General features: G+C 46.0%; 1 protein-coding gene across 6 annotated transcripts in view; it reads left to right on the top strand.

Moving 5' to 3' along the window:
* Tmem131l (transmembrane 131 like) overlaps positions 1-23,377 on the top strand; it is a 115,754-nt gene that overhangs the window by 77,341 nt on the left and 15,036 nt on the right. For 4 of the 6 annotated variants that reach the window (XM_050158827.1, XM_050158828.1, XM_050158825.1 and 1 more), the window contains exons 8-24: positions 6,055-6,132; positions 6,260-6,413; positions 7,841-7,899; positions 8,156-8,264; positions 9,786-9,879; positions 10,341-10,494; positions 10,930-11,100; positions 12,433-12,502; positions 13,538-13,655; positions 15,324-15,465; positions 16,457-16,566; positions 17,423-17,495; positions 18,973-19,097; positions 20,740-20,882; positions 21,608-21,794; positions 22,196-22,381; positions 23,191-23,340. In XM_050158827.1, coding sequence (XP_050014784.1) covers positions 6,055-6,132; positions 6,260-6,413; positions 7,841-7,899; positions 8,156-8,264; positions 9,786-9,879; positions 10,341-10,494; positions 10,930-11,100; positions 12,433-12,502; positions 13,538-13,655; positions 15,324-15,465; positions 16,457-16,566; positions 17,423-17,495; positions 18,973-19,097; positions 20,740-20,882; positions 21,608-21,794; positions 22,196-22,381; positions 23,191-23,340 — 2,123 coding nt within the window. The remainder of the gene's footprint in view (positions 1-6,054; positions 6,133-6,259; positions 6,414-7,840; positions 7,900-8,155; positions 8,265-9,785; positions 9,880-10,340; positions 10,495-10,929; positions 11,101-12,432; positions 12,503-13,537; positions 13,656-15,323; positions 15,466-16,456; positions 16,567-17,422; positions 17,496-18,972; positions 19,098-20,739; positions 20,883-21,607; positions 21,795-22,195; positions 22,382-23,190; positions 23,341-23,377) is intronic. The other 2 variants (XM_050158829.1, XM_050158826.1) reach the window with 1 other exon arrangement.

Raw genomic sequence — 23,377 nt, 5'->3', positions numbered from 1 at the left:
AGGGCTTCACCTTTTCTCCACACCAGCCGGCTGACCTTCAGCAGACTTACCACCTCAGCAGGCGACAGCATTCTTATTTTAGAAGTTGTTGGAAGGATTTAGAGTTTTGATTACTTGGTTAGAGGTCAAGATTAGGGCCGGGATTGCAAATGACAACTGAGTATGATTTAAATTTTCCCCCAAATGTATTGTCATAATGATTTTCCTCTATGTTGAACTATTCACGTTACTGGAAAGAAAAAAGCCAATGAAATTTTTTGTAGCATTTTTATTATGGCAACAACATAGAGACAGTTTAAAACTCCACAGTGGAAAAAGGATTTGCCCAATTAGATTGTCAGCTTAGCAGTATATTAGAGCTTCTTCCAGACGGTAAGGAGGAGGTCCACGTGGAAGTGTCCGACAAGTGTGTAGTGCCCAAGGTCGGCTGCGTGCTCCTGTGATGTAGCTTTCTGGTGGGTGAGGCGTGTGAGTTTTCTGTTAGCTCACAAGACAGCAGCACTTTTGTCTATGATTTAGTTTGTTTTCTGTTGCTGTGATGAACACCATGGCCAAAAGCAAGTTGGGGCAAAAAGGGCTTATTTGGCTTAAGTATCCTGAGTCCCCTGAGGGAAACCAAGGCCAGAACCTGGAGGCAGGAACTAATGAGGAGGCCATAGAAGGCACTGCTTGCTGACTTCCTTCCAGGGCCTGCTCTGCTTAGAGGTGCGGCACTGCCCCCAGTGAGCTTTATCAGGCACCTGCCCTACAGACCTGCCTACAGGCCCATCTGATGGAGGCATTTTCTTGCTTGAAGTCCCCTTTTCCCAGATAACTTGAGCTTCTGTCAAGTTAACCAAAAAACTAACCAGCCAGTTCATTTGCAATTCTTAAAAATATGATTACATTATTATTACCTCTTCTTCCTTCCAGCTCCTTTCAAATCTATGACCTCTTTTTTTCTCATCATAGTGGCTGTGAACATGTAAAAATATATATAAATCCATACATGCAGCATGCTGAGCCTGTTTAGTTTTGCTTTGTATGTGTGTTTTCAGAGCTGACTTTCCGTTATTGAATAACTATTTAGGGGCTCATCCTTGGGGAACACCGGGTCTCCCTCCTTCAGCACTCACTCATTTGCCTAGAGCTTTTTTTCTAGGGGTTGCACCCCATGAAACACATTTTTTAAAAAAAAAAAAGCTTTTTTTCAGTACCTTCTTGGATCTAGGCTGCTCACATGTTTTATTGATTTCTTTGATTAAAGCAACTTTTGAAGCATGTGTTGTCCCAGTAACCACCATTTTATCTGAAAGACTAAAAGGAACTTAAATTTTAGAGAACCACTGTAAAATAATAATTATCTAAAATGAAATTATAGGATAATGTAGCAGCTTGGACTAGTTACAGTTAGTGGGAATTATAGCATCTGAGGGTTGTATCAAGATGCAGGGTCTGGGATAGCTCTATCTTATACAAGGCATTGCTCTGCAGACTGTGTCTAGCCCCACGTGTTTAGGCTGCCCGCTGGAATGCCCCACGGCTTGTGCAGAGCTGGTGTTCCCACTGATAGGCACGCTGGCACAGAAGACTTAGCATTTGAAACCATGAAAAGGGTCTCAGAAAAACAGGTTGTGAAGTTGGGGCTTTCCAGGGCCATTTTCGTGTGGAAACCTTGTCTCAAGTGCCTTCTTCATGTGGTCTGGATGACTGTCCTGCCTGTTCTCATGGACTGTCCTGGTGTGGCTCCTGACTGAGGGCTTTAAGACTTTGTTTTACAGTCTCAGAATCCCACACCTTTCCCTTAAACGGTCTTAGCCCGTGGATGGAGATGACGTCAGACCTCAGTTCCCAGTCGCTTGTGCTCCCTTTACCACAAAACAACCAGGCTCTGCACCAAGTGGTTTAGCATTGCTGCTTTCTTGAGTGCTGTATATTGGAATGACTTAAAAATCTTACATCTGGTCTTTTATGCCCCTAGGAAGAATAGATTCAGTCTATTCTGATTTCTTGAACAAAGTGCTGGTTTGCAAAAAGACTTTTCCCTGCATTTTCCCACTGGCTGGCTCTAAGTTATTGACCCCTCCAAGCTGTATTGTCCCCATGTCTAAAAGGGAATCCTGTCATACTCTTTTTTTAAGTAAAGACTTAGCATATGTTATGCACTAATTCATTAAAGTAAAATGGTAATTTTCAAACATAGAGATTTGTTAATTTTGGTTTGCTTCTCTGTTAAGGTTAAAATTGCAGTAATTTTTTTTCTTTTGGGAAAGAAATGTCACCTTTTCAATTTCCTTTAGACAGATGCACTAGGGTCACAGGCAGTATGGATGTACTTGAGCTCCCCCTTGTGGGGTTCTGAATTATACCCTACCACAGTATAATAGTACAGTTTGAGTCTCCCTAAGTTAGAGAATCTCAAATCCAGAGTGCTCTAAAATCTGAAAATTTTTGGTTCCCAGTAGGACACCACAAATGTGATAGTTCAATGTGTACTAATTTTTCATGGCGAGATTGCCTGAAAATATTATGTAAAATTATGTCCAGACTATATGTATAGAGTATATTAAACATAAGTGGATTTTGTGTTTAGACATGAGTCCCATCCTCAAAAGAGCTAATGATACATGTGGAAATATCCCAAAATAAAAAATTTCTTTTTTCACGCCCCTAGAAAGCATTCATCCTGTCGTGGTTCCTGTCTGTTATGCTTCTGCTGAGTACACGAGTCTTGCTTAAACTGGCAGGTTATAAAAATCATGCATGCAAAAATTTTCAAAGAACAACAGAGCATTAACTTTTAAATCATATCAGGTCTCCGTGTTCCTAATCCTCACGCATGTTTGAATTGTCATTCTGTGCTCTTAGCGTTATTCCTCCATTCAGAGAAATATGAGAGGGAAAAAAAACCCTTTAAAATTGAACCCACCTTATACAAATGTGTACTTTGAAAATAGATGGATATGTTTTTCTCATTAAAATCGAAATTTTCGAGTCAAAAGTACACACCAAGAATCAGGTTTTGATTTATTCTTTCATTTTACTGGTGTTGTTTCCTCCCTTTAGGATGGTGCCTATTTCAGGCTTCCTCAGTTCCGTGGTGTCTGTGGTGGTACACTCTATGTTAGTTCACCGGCCATAGCCCAAGTGCCTACTTAGGGCGAAGCATGGGATTAGCTGCTTACGATGGGCTGGAGAGAGTGGGCCTTGACCAGATTGTTACGGTGTAAGTGAGGAATGTTAGAAAAAGTTTTGTAGTGTTCCCATACGTAAGTGATGGTTGGTTATTCCGATGTGGCTTCTGGGTGTCATGAAGGGTAAATTAGCCCGGGATTGGCACAGCGGCAGGGTAAGGAAGTGGGTTCACTGTAAAGAGACAGCAATTTCAAAGATGCCCACTGGAACAGTGAAGCCAGAGTGTGGACACGGGCAAGAGGGCCCCCTTTGTCATCTCAAGAAAGGATCTGGCACTTGGCAGAAGCTTTGAGGGTCACCACTGACGGAGTTTGGGTACATAGTAGCTCAACTTGAAGAGCAGACTGTTTTTCTTGTTTTCGAGACACAGTCTAGCCCAGGCCGGTCTTGAACTCTCAGTCCTCTTGCCCCTGTCTCCACACGTATGGGTGGAGGTGGTGACTACCGTGCCTGGTTTACCATGTGAACTCTCTCTCTGTGCAGTGGGGAGGGAGGGTGAAGTGGGAAGGGTCCTGGGTGGAGGTTACCGTGTCCGTGAATTTCTCTCTGGATTACTGACGAGTGTCTTAGTACTTAATACTCTGTGTGTGGTGCAGAGCAGACCCAGTGCACAGAAGGAGGTGCACAGCTGTATTCCAGGAAGGCCTCGTTCCCAGGAACAGGCAGAGGACTGGAGTTAGGCTGGGGGCACAGTTTGCCACCCTGGACCTCCACTGCGTTAGGATGGAGACATATGCACGGTTTAAGGGGGTTGAGGAGGCCAGTGTAACTTACTCATGATTCATTTAATAGAGGCTGAAACAGTGGGTTGACGTTGGTTTCTTGGGTTTGGACTTGACTGCTGTGTGGATAATGGCAGGACTGGTAGACAGCGCTGCTAGGTGATGGGTGAGTTCAGCCCTCCATGTGCAGCAAGGCCTGCGCTACAGAAATGCATGCTGAAGGCCCTGCTTGTTGGAGAGCTCCCTTGGAAGCCGGGGCTTGGGACAGGGGAGCACAAAAACCCAGCGCACAGATCAACCCTGTGAAAACACTGTGAAAAGAGGTTCCGGTTGAACTGGGCCGCGTGGCCGTCACTCATGACTGCCCTGTAGTTTGGACCAGTGATGGACCTTTCTTATTCGTGTCTTTGGTGGAGGAATGCATTCAGATTTTCACTTTGAGAGGCTGGGGAGGGTATAATGGGAGCACAGAGACCCTCATGTTCTGACTGACTCTCCTCTCTGTAGCCCACCCACGTCTTGACCGAGAAATGGTCTGCATCTGTACAGTCCCACTCTGTGCAGTGTGTGCGGCTTTAGGAGGAGCCCACAGGGAGGGAGGAAGAAGCCACTCCTTAGCCAGCGAGATCACAGTGACCCCTGAAGACCAGTGGGGAGGATGTAGCAACCAGGCCACCCTCACACCCGTGTGTTATTGCTGTTTTAGACTGTGCAGAATATTAGTTACTAGCACTAAGTTTGTAGGTCTGTTGATTTTACTTACATGATTAAAGTATCTTAAATTTTGTACTATACTTAAGAATGTAATATACTTTATTAATATTTTCTATACTTTAACTGCATGCATGAGAGTAAAGTAACCCTTTTTAATATTGAGGAATGAGCCAATGGACCCAGGGTCTCACAAATATCAAAAAGCATTTGCTTTATCATTGAGCTATACCCTGGCGCCTATAATGTATTCTTATGTGATGTACTTAAGGCTTATCATCTCAAATCAAACTTGATGGCTGTGATCCTAAGAGTGTCTCCGCCTGGAATCGGATGCTCACACATAATTAAGCAAGCCTTCTTTCTTTGTTGAACTTTCCCAATGCAGACTCTGGCTGTTGGACTGAATCTGTTCCTTTTATAATGACCATGATAGAGACCTCATGCAAGAGAACCTCTCCAAGGCCAAGTTTCCAAGATTTGCACGCTCTGCTAACTTCCCCCCTCTTTTCCTGTCTGCAGACCCCTCTCCAGCCTGAACAGCCTGGACAGCGGTGTCTCATTGATTGGGTCATTCACTTCATGACTTTTGGGATTTCTGTCAGGACTTCACCCCAGCGGCTGAGGGCTGAGATCTTTGGCCTTGACAAGCTCTGCATTCTTTCTCTCTGCCTTTGTCTCCCATCTCCCTCCCGCCCATAGGTCTTGCACATGTTAAAACCGACAGGCAGTTGACATCTGCCTTTTTGAGGTTTCTGTCAGACTCTAGGGTCATGGCTTTTTGTGGCCACTGAGCTGAGAGAAGGCACACATTGGAAACAAACTTCTGAAAGCATTTGGTTGGGCATAGTAGGGCACTTGCATAGTCTTAGCACTCAGGGCACTGAGGCAGGAGGATACGTTCAAGGACAGGGCTATGCTGAGAACTTTTTTCAAAAACCAACAAGCCTGGAGCTGGAAAGATGACTTGATGGTTAGGAACACTTGTTCTTGCAGAGAAACTCAGTTTGGTTCTTAGCGCCATGTAGGGAGACTCACAACTGCCTTTGATTCCAGCTCCAAGGAACCTAATGGCCTCCTTTGGCATCTCGTAAGGCTTGAGCGCGCGCGCGCACACACACACACACCTTAAAATAGAATAAGCAAAACACAGTAATTCCCGGGCAAACCCACTTTAATATAAAAATATATTTCTTTGTTTAGACCCAATGTTAAACACATCCTAGACAGTATTCATGTGTATTCTTGGAAGCTATACCTGCTTCTAGCCTTACTAGGAACGTTCAGTTATCACTTCCTTTAGTGTGTAAGCTTGTGGCAGCAGGATATATTTCCAGCACAACATAGCGCATAGCATCTAACAGCTACTCAGAATTTGTTGTTACTATTAAGGCCAGATTGCGCTGTTTGTCTCCTCTCAAGTGCTTTTGCCTCTTTCTTCTTTTAGGCAGAAACCACTAATGCTACCCTCCTGCGGGTGCAGCTGGAATGCAGTTTACATAACAAAGTGTGTCAGCAGCTAAAGGTAAAGCAGTGTTGAGCACGGTGCCGTTGCCTTAAGTGGCCCTCTTTTTAAAAAATGCGCAGTCTCAAAGTTCAGGTGATGTTTTTGTTTTTGAGCTTCTCTCGTTTCCCTGTGCCTCCCGTTTCAGAGTTGCTATCTGGGGCCTGGCAACACTTTACCCTTGGAGATGAGCATAGTGGTCGCCGTGGAAAACTCCTCGAGGCAGCCTGAAGAGAGCACGCAAGCCCTCTTAGATCACCTCTCTATTGTTTACGTAGCTACTGCTGAGTCCGGGAGCACAGGTAAGGTGGGGGCTTTGCAGTTTCTGTCGAGGGAGTGTACCCTGGCTCCTGGCCCATCTGGCGCTGGCAAATGAAAAATGAAAGCTCAAACCCTTTCCTTCCAGCATGTCTGGTTTCCCTGCACAAGGAGCCTCTGCTGCAGGTCCATCACGGCAGGAGCTAGTTCTCAGTCTGCAGCTACTCAGGCCGCGTCAGTTCAGGGACGTTAGGTGACCACCGCCAGCTCTTCTGAGTCTCCTTGGAAATAATTTTTCTTGGCAGTGTGCGGATATTAAGCAGATGAACTCGGCATGACTGCCTAAAAATAAGCATTCACAGAGGGTCTGAAGTCCCGAGTCTTACTCCAGCGATCAGAGCTGCAGACGCTCCATTGAGCAGACCGTGCTGTCCCGTGCTCTTCGTAGCTGACAGCTGGCTGTTTCCCGATGTGTGACAGCTGTGGGGCGAGTTCCTCTTCGGAACGTGGGTCCGACTTCCTAGAAATAGCCTGCTTTGGCAGTTCAGCTTTCGAAGAACATTTGCAGGAGATACATACTGTACGATGCCTGAGATTCATCATGTGGGATTTGCTGTTATAACAACTGTGTCGGTATGAATGTGTATATTTATTACTCATTCAGAGAAAGCAACGACACAGGTGATGCAGAAAAGCATAGTTGTTTATTGGCAGTCAGCGGTATTGAGTGTGCCATGCCCTATCCTTCCCCACCACCCACCTCACGCTGGGGACGGAGCCAATCACTTCCTGCAAGCATCACTGAGCGCTCCAGCTTTAATTGTTGAGCGAGCATCACTTACCTTCCAGCCCTTAGAAAAGGATGTGGTAGCAATGGACGGGACTCCCCTGCACTGTGGTTTGTACTTTATTGGGTTTTTGTCACAGGCAGGTGGGCACCCAGGCTGAGAAGACCCCAGTCCCCTAGGGAACACATTTCCATGATAGAGGGGAGCCTGCCTTCTGAGATGCCAGAGTTTAGTTCCTCCCAAGTGTGTTGGTTTAAATGAGGAAACACATGGCTTTCTGGGTACCTGGAGAGCATAGCTTGGCTGGAAGCTGTCTGCGTGGTTACTGTCATTTAGGTGGAACATAATACATCAATTTCTGTCCTGCAACTTCTTCAGCGTGTGAGAACCTACATGTCCAGGCGATTTTGTTTGTTTGTTTTTGTTTTTATAAAGCTCTCTCTCTTCCTGTGACTTAAAAGACCCATCCCATGTACCTGAAACTCTGACTTTGATCCCCAGTACTGGACTCACTCAGGCATGCACCTTAGAAGGTGCCAGAGGAAAATGTCTCTTCCATTCAATTTCAGTGTGGGAGAAACATTTTGGTCCTTTTAGAAATGTATGATGTATTTTACTGTGCTGAGTTGTGGAGAGTCCGTGGCTCTTTGTCTTAACCTTGCTGCTCTGATTCTTTTGAGCAGACGAATCTGCAGTCAATATGTATGTGTTGCATTCAGGAAACAGCCTGATTTGGATACAGGTAATAGCTGAAGCTCATCCGTAAGTAATCTAAAGTTACTAGTGTGCGTTTTGCTGCAGGTCCTTAGGGGTCTCTTCTGCTGTCATTTAAACCCACTCCCCCTTGCTGGAACACCCGTGTTTATGTGGATCTTGTCAGCACCCTGTCTGCAGTTACAGACACATCTGCTGGCCAGTTTCTGAGTCTCGCTCCATGCTGTGCACTGAAAACCTCCTGACTGAGAGGAGTGACGTGGATTCCTTTCTTGTTGCTGCAGGATATCCATCACTTCTCGCAGAAAAACGCCCTGTCTCTGCAGTTTGAACCCGTGCTGCTACCCACTTCCACAACAAACTTCACAAAGATCGCTTCATTTGTTTGCAAAGGTAACTCATTAAACTGCAGAGGTGTTCCTCTTCTCTGTGGGTTAGCCGGCAGTGTCCTTCAGGCTCGGTCCAGCTACAGGTGAGGCACAGTGTAAAGACACCCAGTGGGTTTTGATCCTATAAACCACAGCCTTTGGTGTGGTTGAACCTGCTGTGGATGCCGCCGGTTTTTACCATGCCTGTCGGGTTTTGAGCTTCAAGCTTGGTAACTTGCAGTTCAGTGTGTGTGTTCTGTGCCTTCACAGGGAACAGAGTTGTAGGAACCTGTCCAGATAACATGGTAGATTATGATAGCGAAGGCCCACAGTGAGCTCGAGTACAGTCCTGTGTTCAGATTCCTACTTACAGTTAAACAGTATTCTGTTAATGAATTCCCATGGATCCGAATCGTAGGAAAACATACCCAAGCTCACACATGTTTAAAGAACTTCAATTTAAAGCTACAAGTGAGATATCACTTATCATAGAGAGCATTAAGGCTTTTTTTAAAAAATGGGTGCTCACATTCTGTTATTATAATGAGGAAGGAAGAAAAAAAATGTATGTTTTAGCTGAGAATTGACGTGGGCTGTGGAGAAGGAAACTGATTGATCTTTATGAAAGTTGAAAATGTTCAAATCCTTGTCTCTAGTTCAGCAATGGACCCTACAGATATTTCTGTTTTCAAAACTATACCTTGGCCAGATGTGGTGGCATGTGCCTGTTAGTCAGTTACAATGGAGACAAGAGGATTGATTTGGGGGCCAGCTGTGACACCTGTTTCTCAGAGAAAACCCGGCCTGACAACAGAGTGGCCTCAGAGCCCACTGAGTGCTGGTTCAGCTGAGTCCATATGGAAGGTGGACTCTGCAGCCGCTAGGAGGCCTGCAGACACTCTGAAAGCGGGATGCGGGACATGGGTGTTTAAAGGGCTCTGAGGGTCCCGCACATGCATAGTACACCTGCAAGGGTGTTCACCAGAGCATTGGCTTTTGCTGTCTGAGATGATTGGGAAGAGGGATAACGGTAGGCTCTACTTGGAGGCTTTGTTGTTGTTGTTAACGTTTTAATTTGGTTTAGAGCCACATATTCTTTAAATAGAAGCAGTGTCAGTATGTAAGCTAAGATTCAACAACAGTCATGATCTAGAGCAGAAGAAGCTGGAAGTATTTTTGTCTGTGTAAGCTGTGCTTCTGCGTCACCTACCAGGACGCCTCCCTGGGCCGCTTGGATTTCGTCCCCTCCCCATGCTCTTCTTTACTCCACTAAGCCAGGGTCTTCTCCTGCCGAGCTGAGGACACTGACTTCTGTTTTCCCTGAAAGCCTTGAGAGGCTGGAGTAAAAGGAGGAGGGAAGGGTGTAGGTGCTGAGCTCCAGATGACTGTTACCAGCCTACAGCCCACAAAGAGCAAAATGGAAACATAAAGGAGCTATGCTACCCTCTTTAAGAGCGTGGAAATGAACCCTTTCTCACTTTTGCTCAGGTTTAAGAATAGGAAAGATACTGATGCTTATGCTTCACACGGTGTCTTTGTACCCTAGCAGGTTCCTCGTGTGACAGCGGAACTGTGGATCTGAGGAAAAGGACCAGCAGCCCAGCTCTGAGAGCCTGCCTCTCCTCTCCTGTGGTCCAGGGGTGAGTTCACCCGGCTTTCCCTGAGCACCGTCCGCTCGTTGGTGTCTGTTTGTCTTCTTAGTGGATTTTTGTTTTTGTTGTTTTATCATTTGGCAATGCTTTAAAATCATGACAGTCCCTGCACGATTCTTTGTGGATTGCTAACTAATGCAAAGTGGAGGAGCGGGGCTAAATAATTCAGTTTAGGGGTAGGTGTGGACCAGATAATCAGAAGGAATTGCACCTGTGGTATTCTGAGTTGTATTTGGATCCTGGTTTTGCCCTGGTCATGGCTGGGTCTTTTCAGCCTTGCCTATGTGTGTCTTGCTGTGCGGGTGAGCCAGAAGGCTGAGGGAGAGCTGCTGGTGTCGTTTCCCACAAAGATAATGGTTTCTGCTCCCATTTCCTCATTTGGAGGATCTGTAGAGGACACACAACGATCCTGACTCAGGACTGGCCACATTCATGTCTTCTGCTCACAGGTATTTCAGAGTGGATGCCTCTGCAGCCCAGTTTCACATAGAGAGTCACGAGAACGCGACAGGAGTGTGGTCGATATGGTACCGCAGCCATCTTGACCACAGCATCGTATTAAAAGACGTGTCTGTCTCCAAGGAGGCCAGGCACATTTTAAAGGTACACACAGTCCTCTGTCTCCAACCTTTTACTTAGTGTAAGCTCTGTTTAATATCATTCTGTGAAGCCAGTACTTACAGCACCTAACTCTGACTTACAATTTTTAAAGCAAATATAGTGTTCCGTTTTAACATTCGAGAGTCAGGAGTTCGATTGACAGCTATCCAAACTTTCCCTCTTTCAGAGGTGCCCTGTTTATGGTTAAAATATATGGTTTCACAAAGCACCTTAAGGTTTCTGCTGTGACGTCTACAATGGTGTGCGCTGGAAACGAAACTTGGTTTGAAATCATAAATATTTTACTTTTGATCCTGAATGAGTGGAGTAAGATTGTAGTTTCCAGACTAGAGAATAAATTTAGTGTTATTCCGTAATGATTTTAGTCCTCAGGAGTCTCAGGAAGCAGCTGACCTCTCTCGCTTCTTTTCCTTTTAGGTTCTGAGCTTCCCTGGCCCTTTGTTTCTACCCCCAGGCTGTTGGAATATATTTTCCTTGAAACTTGCTGTTAAAGGCATTCTCTTAAATCTGCTCACCAATGTGTTTCTGACTACGAACACGGGCGCCATTTTTGCGATACCTCTGCAGATTTTCTCGGCCCCAACCCAGGTATTGTGAACACCACATGTGCGGTCCTGCCATTTAGTAGTGACAGTTGCCTTGAGTCCCCAGCTAGCTCTGTCTTCTAGGCTGCCTGAGCCGACATCACCAAGTCCGTCTCAGATGATAGACTTGTGTAGTTATGGAAATCTTGACTTAGACGGGTTCTTCTCATGAAGTAATGATTATTTAATAAACTAAATCATACAAGTAGATTGATGGATTTCATTTTTCTCTTTGCTGCTTCGGAGCAGACACAGGGTCCTCATTTGCTAGGCAGATGCTCCGCTCTTGAGCGACATCCCTAGCTACCATTCCCAAAAGCTGGGAAGAAATGCATGGTTGAACTTTTAATATGTGTTTGTAGGGACTTCTAGTAAATCTAATTATTTAGTGTTTTAAATAGACTTCTTTTAAGAGGTTCTCAGTTGCTCATAATCATTGAATTTTCTTAAGGGTCCAGTGTAAAACCTAAAGGGTCCATGAGATGATTCTTCCTAAAATCTGGGCAAATTGTGTTCAGCTAAGATTATTTTAAGCATGTCTCATTTTTTTCCTTAATGTTTATTTTCATTTAATTATTGCTTCCTTTTGAGCCAAGCAATTCTGTATAACACTGAGTTCTGGTTTTTCACTATGAGACATTCATACAGCCATCTTTATGATTTTTTTCTCACTTATTAGTGTTGATGTTTCATAGTTAGAAATGCCTTGGCCCTAGCTGAGATTGTGAACATAGGACTCTACACCAAACTTGGCAAGAGTGTGAAGTTCATCCATGTAGTCATATTTGAGTAGGAGGGATTTCTTAGCAAGTGCCCTTCCCCGATCAAAGCATATAAAGAGAGTGATTAAAGGGAAGAGGCAGGAGGCAGGCTTCAGCAGCACGGGGACTAGAACCCAGGCACTCCCCAAGACCTGTGGGGGGGTGGGGGTAGCTAAAGTTAGTAAGATCAGCACACCCTCAGATTAGAGTCCAGCTCAAGACAAGCAGAACGCAGAACCCCCAGACTTGTTCCAAGTCTAACTCCTATGGCAGCTTGGCGTCTGGTGTGCCCAGTAGTGAGGTTCTCATCTTTGACAGCTGTATAGGGACTGCCGGTTGTCCTTGTAGGGCACTGATGGCGGCTGTAGAGAGGCCACTGTGGTCACCCTGTGAGGCGCCGCCCAGACACCTCTCAGGTGACAAAGGAACCAGGAAATTGCTTTCTTGTTGTTTGGCTTCTGGCTAAAGGGGAGTCCCCTGAGGTAGAGCCCATGTCTGCTTCCTGTCTTAGTGTGTTAGGATTTTTATGCCGAGTGTTGTGTTTTAAGTTATTCATATATTACTTTTCAATCTAGGAAGGGAGTCTGGGTTTTGAAGTGATAGCACATTGTGGCATGCATTATTTCATGGGAAAAGCAAAGGCAGGTAAGTATTTTGCTTTAGGATTTCCATAGCACTGAAGCTTGGGGGAAATGGAAGGCGGTGATAGAAGTTAGCTCTAGTAGAGGGAATTAATTAATAACTAATTCTGTTAAAGCAATTGCATCATGCTCCATACTTAGTTAGCATGGTCATTGACAGAGTCCTCCAGACAGCTAGGGTATTTGTAGAAATAAGAATGTCCTCTTTTTCTTATGTAGCTTGTGCTTTTGTGAGAGATTAAAACATAATATTGTTTGATCTTAGCAGCCTTAATCGCCAGGCAAAACTGGAAAACTGGGAGTTTATATGAAAGCCGCAGGAAGTTAGAATTAGGGCTTGCATACATCTCTCTCTCCCTGTATCAGGAGGTACTCAGTGCCATGTGAAACTGAAGGCCTTGGCAGTGATTTGGAAGTCGAGCCTGGGTTTTGGTTCTGTATTTTGCCTTTGTACTTTGATTTACTGAGATCTCTGGTGTAAAGAGAGTTTTAAAGTACAGCCTTACCTTTGGGAGAGCCCCCTTTTCTTCCCAGCACCCCCACTAGTGGAGACAGGACAGGACCGCTATGTAGGGGTGAGGGACCTCCTAGAGCACCTCGCAAATCCGTTGTGTCGGATCAACTGCTGGTCTGTGCCCTCCTTGACCACTACTGTCTGTCCCTCCACATCCCCGACCTCCATAGTCCCCCGAAGGACACAGCTGCCAGAGGGTGTTTCCATGGAAGCAGCTCTGCCCTTTCGGTTGGAAGCTGTCAGGAATGCTGTAGGCGCAGTCTTGATTTCTCTCAGCTGTGTCATGAGCCATGTGTCGTCTTTTACGTTATTTCTTCACACGATGTGCTTTAGTTCTGTTTTTCCCATGTTTGTTTCATTTGACGTGTCACGTGCCATTGAGTTAGGGGGACTTCAGAGGGAGGCAGCAGAATTTATTCACGCCATAGCCCTCTTAGTCTGTGAAGCGAAATGGCCAGCCCTTGGCTTTAGTTACTAATAATTGTACTTCGTAAATCTGAAGTTTGAATCTGATCTAACTTTTAGAATCTCCTCCTTGGGATGGAAGCCTTTCTCTGGATCGCTCTACCTGGGACGTGGATTCTGACCTTGCAAATAAACTGTATGAAAGATGGAAGCATTACAAAAGTGGCCACGTTTGCAGGTGCGTCCTCCATGGATGGGCAGGGCGTGACTGCTTCCTACTGAGTTCTGCACTGGACTTGTTAGTGACCCTGCAAACTCTCAGCCTCAGAAGCGTTGCCAGGGCAGCACCGTACATATTTCTCAGCTGTTCCTCAACTGGAGTTTGCTCACCAGGCATCAATTTTGCCTTTTTTTTTTATTCTGTCTTTACGCATAGGCACGTATCCACCGACTGCTCTTTGCTGAGTTGTTTGAGCATAAGCAGCGAGTTTTAGCCTTGAGCCCTCAGTACTTTCCTGGGAGAATCTCTGATGGCCATCACACTGAAGCTTTCAGTATTAGAAGAAAATGATTGGAAAATATTCTTTTATATGTAGCATTACAACTGCAACCAGCAAACTGACCAATAATGTATCAGCTATAGTTCATGCTAAAAATTCCCTAGTTGGCCTATGACCTATGATACCTGTTACCACACCCCGCCCCCTTCTTTTTCCTTTGTCTTAATTTGGGGTCATTCAGGGCTACATCCCCTTGTCTTGTTTCCATCCATCTCCAGTTTTTATCACGTTGACAGATTTTCTAGTCTAGACAAGTTGTCTTACAGAATATTCCACACCGTGGGTCTTTCTTCTGTGTGTAATTGGTTTTTAAGTCTGCATCAATTTTAGCGAAACTACCGGCTCCCTGCTGGTGTGGCGCTGTCGGGGCCTCATCACACGAGGAAGCGCACAGATGTCCTTTTGTCCTGTGGTTAGCACTGCACAGTTGAATGCTGTAGGTGACTCGTGATGGATGTCCGCCTTGGCGAGCTTTTCACTTTGATAACCTTTGCTGATCCCTAAGACTTCCACACCGCAGTTGTAGTATTCACGGGCAAGCCTTGTCTCAGCCCAACTGATGCCTGTGACGTGGGAAGGCTGAGGGTGTCATTGTGTGGGCTCTGTTTATTACCATATACTGTGTGAGCCTTTAAAGCCCCCTGTGAGCATCACCGTAGATTCCAATTTCTGTCATCATTTTGTTAATTTGTGTGTGTGGAGGGTGTCTACATTAGAGTATGGGTATACACACATGTTCCCATGTTCAGAAGGCTGAGGGGCATGTGTTAGGTGCCCTCTGCCTCTCCCTGAAGACGGAGCTCAGCATTTTCAGCTGCCTGAGGCCCAGGTGTGCCTGCTTGCAGCCATGCTCAGCTGCTTTTGTGGCTGCTGAGCTTCCTTCCTCACACCCTGCAAGCAATCTTACTCACCGAGCCTGCTCCCCGGCCCCATAGTTAGCAGTTTTGATGACAAATTCAAATTTTGCTGTGTGTCCTTCTGGGCAGCTTGTGTGTCTCTGATGTGGTATCAGAATGGCAATCATTCTCTGATTGCTTGCTTTCTAGTAACAGGGGTTTGCTCGTATGTGCTTATGTGTGCATGAGTATGCCTTTAATGTCGGACATTGAACTTGGGGACTGACGTGAGAAACGTGTGTTCAGCCCCAGGATGACATCACCAGACTCCTAGGATCCGTCGTACACTTTGTCTTTCCAAATTCTACCAAAAGCCGTTTCCCCCAGAGGTTTTGTGCCTGCCTTTTACAGGGAATGGTATTTAGTATTTCCATTTAAAAAAAAAAAAAGTGCCAAGGTTATTTTTTGTATATATTTATTATTCTTCTTTTTTCTTTGTCAATTTTCCAGGAGAAATGTTTTGGGAATGACTCAGTTTGCCTCTGCGAAGAAATCCAAGGACTCAGAACCCTTGGTTTCCTTTTTGCCCCGCTTGGTCCTGGAGCCTGGCCTCGTGTTGAACTTCGGTGCTACTGCCCTCAGGAACAGCATGGTGAGCAAAGAGTAGCTTGTCCGAGACCCCCAGCCGGGGGCTTCAGAGCACTGGGGCATTTAGACCCGGAGATTGGTTTCAGACGCGATTACTTGAAATGCAGACACAAACGTAACGTCATTAGGACATTGAGTGGGGATGTGTACAGGGCACAAAGAGATGTCCATTGGACAGGACTTCATCCGTGTTAGAAGTGGGGGGGTGCCAGCCAGCAGCTGGCAGCGGAGAACATCCTGGTTCACACCGGCTGAAACACGTCTCTGTCATGGAAATCTAGAGGGAGCCATTGCTCCGTGATGCCCGCAGTGCCCTGGCCCTGGGTGTCTCCTGACTCACCTTGGTGTGCTGGCTTTTCCCACGGTCCGGGTGGCAGGAAAGGGCGAAGGGAGCAGACTGAGGACACTGCACCTAAGTTAGGGTGGCGCCCCGCACCTTGTGCTCTCTGAGGCACCTCGGCCGCCATCTTGGCGTAACTTCTAAGTTTCAAGGCTAGCATGAGGAGCTTCCAACCGCCCCTTTTTTATGTTTATTGATATAGTGGTGTGTGTGCAGGGGACATCGGAGGACTCTTTCCAGGACCTGGTTCTCTCTCTTATCATGTGGCTTCCGGAGCTTGACCTCAGCTCTTGAGGCTTGGGGACAAGCACCTTTGCCCAGGAGTCCTCAGTATTCAGTGTGCCACACTTTCCTGCCGTCTCTCTCTCTCTCTGGACATAGGTGTAGCTTTATAAACCTGAGGGTTAGACATTGGGCTGCCCTTCCGCTAACTGACTTAAGTACACAGGCTTTTGTTCCTTTTTCCCGTTGGCCTCAGATGGAGCCCAGGGTCTCAGTGCCCTGCCTTCTTGATCTGCTTTACTCTCCCTGGGTCTGGGCAGAAACCATTTATAGCATTACCCTGGTGTGAGCTTTGGTCATGTTCTTCCAACAGGGATACCTTGGGAGGATTCCCCGTTCTTGGCCACATTAACCCTCCTCTCCTCAAATCCAGGTGAAGCACTTTGTGGTGAGGAACCCGTCCCCTCGGCCAGTCTCCCTGCAGCTGCTGCCGCTCTCCCTGTACCCAAAACCTGACGCCGCGCTGCGCCTGCTGCAGAAATGGTAGGGGATGCCCTGGCCAGGCTGCGGGAACTCCTGCACCTCTACCCCAGGCTCTATGCAGGCACAGTGCGAGCCCGTCACCCTGTGCCTGGGAGCCTGGTCTCCCTGTGCGTGTGGCTTGAGGGAGGTCTTGGAATTGTGTGACGCCTTCATTGTCACTGTGCCCGGTCTACCCAGGAAAATTCTTTTCTTGAGTTACAATATCACAGGTTTTCATAGAAACTTCTAACATTAAGAATCTTTTAAATCGCGATGGTCTCCGTTAGCATGGGAAGTGAGATTAAAGACTGGTGCAGTGGAACTGACCTGTGGTCCTGCCACTTGGGAGGCTGAGACGGGAAGATTGTGAGTTCGAGACTAGCCAGGGCAACATAGTGGGTAGGAGGCTGTGTAGCAGACTCGATCCCAGATTTCTCAACTTCTGCACTAGTGACGTGTCGGAACAGACACTGCCTTCTAGAGGAAGGAGGACCCAGCGCTGGAGGCCTTCAGCTCTTTGGCTGGTTTCTGAGGCCTGCAAGACTTCCCCAGCCATGTCAGCCCATGTCTCTAGACACTGCCGGGTCCCATGGTCATAGTGCGGCCATTGGTCGAGAGCTCCTTACTCTCAAGTTCCATAGCAAGCCACCCGGAGGACTTAGCATTGCTTCCTATGTAGACCTCTGTTGCATGTTTCTTTGTGTCATTAATTCTCTGCATTCACAGGTACCAGTGTGGCTGGTGGGTGTGGAGAGGGCTGAGGGGGAATCTGATAAGAAGCAGGGTAGTGAGTGTGTGAGCACACACATGTTGTTAACTCTTTGTTGGCTGATCCCAATGGTATTTTGAACACTGGAGTTTTTTGCTTCATTTTTAGGTTTGGCACAGATATGCAGATGATTAATTTAACAACTGGTGAATTCCAGCTCACCAAAGCTTGCCCTTACCAGGTAGGAAGTCATCTTCACTGACTTGGCTGGCTGCAGAAACAGTGAACCTGACCACCTCATGTTCTGGTGTCTGTATGTTCTGTGTTGGCTCTTGTTTTCCTTCTCTGGGCATGAAGCACACATAATAGGGTTTGTTTGTTTATTTTTCTATTACGTAGCACTGCAGGATTAGTTTAGCCTGTGAATCATCTTAATGGGATGGATTAGATTCATGCAAGAGAAGAAAGAACAACAGAATCAGAGATATATTTTAAAAAAAAGTCATAGGGGCTGGAGAGATGGCTCAGAGGTTAAGAGCATTGCCTGCTCTTCCAGAGGTCCTGAGTTCAATTCCCAGCAACCACATGGTGGCTCACAACCATCTGTAATGAGATCTGGTGCCCTCTTCTGGTAAGCAGGCAGGGCAGGCAGGTAGTGTAGGTTTGACTCCCTCTACCTATGTAAATTTGGGCAGTTGTTTCATCTCATCTTTGACCTTCATAACAACATTTGAAGATTCAATAAGGTTTATGAAATAGATTGCTTAATATTTTATGTGGGTTAAATAATCCAGTGCCTGGCATATAAAACTATTTCATAGACTGCTGCTGCTGATATTATTACAGCTTTAATACTAAAATTGGCATCATTTTGGTTCGGGGTTTATTTTATATTTATAAAGCAAGATTTTATCTTGCAGATTTTATGATTTCAATGAAAATGAACCCAGTTTTATCACCATTTGTCCTTCCAGGCAGCACAGGAGATGTCAGCAAGGCTTTGAGGATAAAAATGACAAGATACATGCAGATTATATATCATACCTGTCAAACCACTCTTTTTCCGTGAGCTAGACCAATCAGCAGAAGTCAGTTAGACAAATCAGTAAAGTCTGGCTGACCAGCGCTAAAACAGCAGTGTTTACTCAGAGGAACTGGAGAGGATAAAGGCAAATGTGAATAAGTAGCAGTGTCTCTCCTAGAGGAGGAAATCGTGAAACCTAAATTCTGTAAAACCTAAACTCACTGTTAGAGACAGTCTGTGCTTACCTGATGTGGATGGGTGCTCCTGTTCAGTTGCTATAGAATTAAGCAGGAACAGTCTGTTCTCTGATTTCTGTTTCTTTGTCAAAGAGTGTGATACAGAAGGCTTCTAACTCCAACTCCCACCCAAGCCAGGTGACAAATCCGTTGTGCAGTATCCTGCTAGACTGTCCTGCAGTTGCATTGAGGTTTCTCAGATGAGGCATAGGGGGTATTGAATGCTGGAACAGTTGAGGACAGACAAGTCCAGACGGATTTTCTAGAGAAGGGGTGAACCCCAGTGGTCTAGCGTGCATGAGGCCTTGAGTTCTGTCCCCAGCACGACAAATACGAGGAGAGAAAAGGAAACAGGTCGGTGAGGATGCATGCAGTCAGGCTTAGGACTGGGATGTGCCTGGTGGCTGTGGAAACCCGCTGCTGTCTGCAGTGGTTGAAGCTGTCCTCTGTAACTGCAGGGTGAGCCCTCAGAGTCCGGTTTGGACGCACTCCATCTGCATCTGCAGCCTCTGGAGATGAGAAGGGTTGGTGTCATGTTCACACCCGTGGACTATGGAAAAGTCACCTCCCTCATGCTGATCCGGTAGGTGTGTCCCTGTCACTGAGAGTTGCCACTTCTCAAGGGTCCGTGGTGGGCTGTGTCGTGGGTTAGGAAGAGGTAGGGGCTGCAGAGAGGAGTCCTCACTTAACCCTGTCACGCCCCTTCCCTAGTGACCTAGTGTCTCCAGGAGGAAGCGTATTTCACTCAGCCTCTAGTCAGAACATACCCACCCACAGGCACACACGTTTGTGTCTTTGTCCTTAGCAGTGAAGATAATTGCGACACTGCTGTAGACATTCCGTGAGTAGATCCGGACCTCCAGCCTCTTGTGCTCAGTAGCCCCAAGGACAACGGGAAAAGGGCCTCCCTGGGCAGGCCCACTGCTTATTTCTCTTCCCTTGAAAGACAGTTACTGCTTGCTGATGTAGCAGGAAAAATGCTTTTCATTCTTTACGTTTCCTGCTATGGGTAGTCTTTACGAGAGTCCTTTTACAAAAATTACAATGCAGGCCTGAACTGAAGCTATTCACATTGGTGAGCCTAACCCAAATGCAACTTTGAATAAATAGTACTTCAGTTACTTTTCAAAAGCTTTTCTTTTATCAGATCAATTGCACAGATTTTATTGGAGGCTGTCTTTAATATACTAGCATTAGTTCTGCAGCTGAATGAGACCAAAAGGAAAATGTGCAAAAATAAAATCCAGAGCATTTGTCCTCAGAAGCCCTGACCTGAGACTCCCCAGCTTCCTGCTGAGTTGTCTCTTCATTTAAAACCCGTTCTTCTTTAAAACAAAAAAAAAAGTTTCAGAAAGTTTATAAATAAACCTCGCCTCCCAAGACTTAAAAACAAAGTTTCTAATAGTGATTCCTTTACTTTTGATGTTTCTTTGTTGATTGACACAGTATTTTCTACAAATCACTTCCAGCCTTACATCACTAACCAAGCTATTTCAGTGCATTTTGCATAGTTAGAGATAGAGGTGAATTCCCTCTGTGCTTAGGTGGCATTGTCCCCGTGGTGCTGGGAATTCAGTCTTGTGTGCCTCCTTTAAACTGGGTGCATAACGTTTCGTCTCAGCATGCATGGTGTCTGTTAATAAAAAGATGAACTCTGGCCTGCGCCACTGCATTAGTAAGAATCTAACGAGTTAAATGTAATTTGTGGGATGATATTTTGATTAAAAAGAAACAGAATTATAATTCTAGGGTCATCCCATCTCTCAGGCAGTATTTCTTCTCATCGCAGTCTCTGTGAAAACCTCTATAAAGTTTTGTCATTTGTCAAGTTTGGCTAGCATCTGCATCTGCTACTTTATTTGATGTCTCGGGGTGTGGTCACTACCCCATGCCTGGTTGTTACAGAGCTGAGCTTCCTGTTGTGGCGGGTGGTTGGAGAGTGGTGGCTGCTCAGCCCCTCTCCTGCCAGCTAGCGTGAGCATTCTGGACTAGCATTCATTTCCTGGAGAAACCTTCGCGTGTAAGATGCAGGAGATGCCATAGTTTTAAGAGACGCTTTTATTTTTAACTAACCATATTCTTTCTGCCTTGGATTAATGCCAGCTAAACGCCGCAGCTTGTAACATTTGCGCTAAGCCTCCTGGTGTATGGGAGGTGGTTAGCTGTGCTTTAGGGCTGTGTTGACTTAGCCTGAGGTGAAGCTGCTGTGCTACCCTTTGTTGTAGGAATAACTTGACTGTCCTCGACATGGTTGCTGTGGAAGGATTTGGAGCACAAGAGCTCTTGAAAGTGGGCGGAAGACTTCCTGGTGCAGGAGGGTCACTCCGATTTAAAGTGCCCGAGTCCACTCTGATGGACTGTCGTCGACGTGAGTTTACAGGCTTGACACCTGCTACATCTTTGTCATTCACTTAATAACTTAGAGTTCTTAAAGTAAGGATTGCTGGAAACCATAGAAATGGTTAAATATTACTCCTTATATAGATTAGACTGAGTTAATAAGTTTACAGTCACATTTTAAGCTGTTGACTCTTTCTCAAAACTCCCAATATAAAATATACTTTTTTTATTTCCAAAGGTTTGCTATTGTATATGAACTGTGATGATGTTTAAACAAAAATGACTGTAAAAGGTTTACACCCAGGAGATGATGGAATACACCTCTCTAGTCCAGGACTTGGGAGGTAGAGGCAGGAGGATCCAACGTTTAAGGCCATCTCTGGCTCCTCTTAGCAAATTTAAGGCCAGCCTGGGATATGAGACACTCTGTCTCTTCCTCATCCCTGGGTCAGTATAAGTGAGCGTTCCAGGGTCAGAGTACATGATACCCTGCAGTAAAGTCATACCATTTGGCTCCAGGAAGAATAAGCATCTGAGTTTCGTCTCTAGCCTTGAGAGGAGTCTGGCCTTGAGTATTTCTATTGTTTTCTCATTTTATAACAACATCTAGAGATGACAGAATAAGGAACTATTCCACAAACCAGGTAGATAGCAGGCTTTAAGCTATTTAATAACTTCTTTTTGATTCTGTTTATTATTAAAGTTAGTTTTGAAGTTCATGAATACTAAATAAAACAACTTGTTCCTCACTAGAATCTAAAGACAGCAAGCAGATCTTATCCATCACAAAGAACTTCAAGGTTGAGAATATCGGGCCTCTTCCTGTAACCGTGACATCGCTGAAAATCAATGGGTATAACTGCCAGGGTTATGGGTTCCAAGTGCTGGATTGCCGCCCGTTTTCCCTGACCCCAAACACATCCCGTGACATCAGTATCGTGTAAGTCATTTCTGATCGTGGTGCACAGTTGGGGGAGGCACCCAGCCCATTAGTAACTGACATCTTCAACTGCTTTCATATAAATATGCATCTTTATTAAAAAAATTTGTATGGGTGTTTTGGCTGCATGCATGTGTATGCACCTGTGGGTGTTTGGTACCCAAGGAGAGAAGAAGCTATCAGGTCCCCTGGAACTAGAGTTAGAGACAGTTGTGAATTGCTGTGTGGATATTGGGAATTGAACCCAGGTCCTCTGGAAGAGGAGCCAGTGCTACTGAAGCATCTCTCCAGTCCTGAGTGTTGTTATGTGGGCCTAAGTTTAGCTTCTGCTGTTATTTTGACTTTGTGGTGAGAATTAAAACCAGGAAATACCAATCATAACGATGAGCCGCTTACCCTAGGTTTACTCCGGACTTTACCTCTTCCTGGGTCATCCGCGAGCTGATGCTGGTGACGGCCGCAGACCTGGAGTTCCACTTCACGCTCAACGTGACTCTCCCGCATCACATGCTGCCCTTGTGTGCAGAGGTGGTTCCGGGTCCCAGCTGGGAGGAGTCCTTCTGGAGGCTCACCGTCTTCTTTGTCAGGTAAGCACCCATGTGTCTCATCCTCGTCAGGCAGAACAGGGCAGGGGTCACTTGGGAATGCAGGCGTGTAAGAATGGAGGGACTTTCATTGCTCTGAGTCCCGTGGCAGGGACAGGCGCTGCCTGAGAGGGTGATAGTACCTGCGGTGTGACTCACAACTCTGCTCCACACTCGCTGTCACCGCCAGTCCCGGTTGGCAGACCTCAGGACTGACGTCATTCTATCAGTGCAGTGACTGACATCATAAGACCATAATGATCCTGTTTGTATGTTTTCCAAGACAGGGTTTCTCTGTGCAGCCCTGTACAGAACTCACTCTGTAGACCAGGTTGGCCTTGAACTCGGAAATCCACCTGTCTCTGCCTCCCAAGTTCTGGGATTAAAGGTGTGGCCACCACTACTCAGCAAGACCACAGGGACCCTTTAACAGTAACTATTTAGAAACATGCTTAAAAATTGAATTGTCCTGTCAGCCTTATGAATGTGCACATTTTTAACTTTTTAAAGTGCATTTTTAACCTTTAAATCAGAAATAAGTCATCCATTTAATAAAATATAACCCCATTTGTGCAGCTGTTTTCTACCGTCCACTCACCACTGTTCTGTAGCAGAGAAAAGTCTTTTAGCTTTGCTCTGCTTTGTTTCTGAGGCAGTCTCATTATGCCGCCCACACCAGACTCAAGCAGTCCTCCTGCCTCAGCTTCTGAGCAGTTGGGACTACAGGCGTATCCTCTTGTGCCTGGTTATGGCGGGTCTTCGTGATGCTGCTCAGAACCACACAGCAGCGCGCGGCACTGCTCTCTCCCCAGCTTGTCCCTGTTGGGTGTGATCCTGATAGCCTTCCAGCAAGCACAGTACATTCTGATGGAATTCATGAAAACAAGGCAGAGGCAGAACGGCAGCTCATCCTTACAGCAGAATGGTGGGCCAGTGGACGTGGTCAGCTCCCATTCTCACAAGTAAGGCCTCTCTCTCCGTGCGTTTGGGGGGGGTTCA

This window comes from Alexandromys fortis, unplaced genomic scaffold, assembly GCF_014885135.2.
Source record: "Alexandromys fortis isolate MF-2015 unplaced genomic scaffold, M_Fortis_MF-2015_v1.1 scaffold_102, whole genome shotgun sequence".
In the NCBI taxonomy this organism is placed as follows: domain Eukaryota; kingdom Metazoa; phylum Chordata; class Mammalia; order Rodentia; family Cricetidae; genus Alexandromys; species Alexandromys fortis.
The sequence above is the reverse complement of the archived record's forward strand: the minus strand, read 5'-3'. Positions and strand labels throughout refer to the sequence as shown.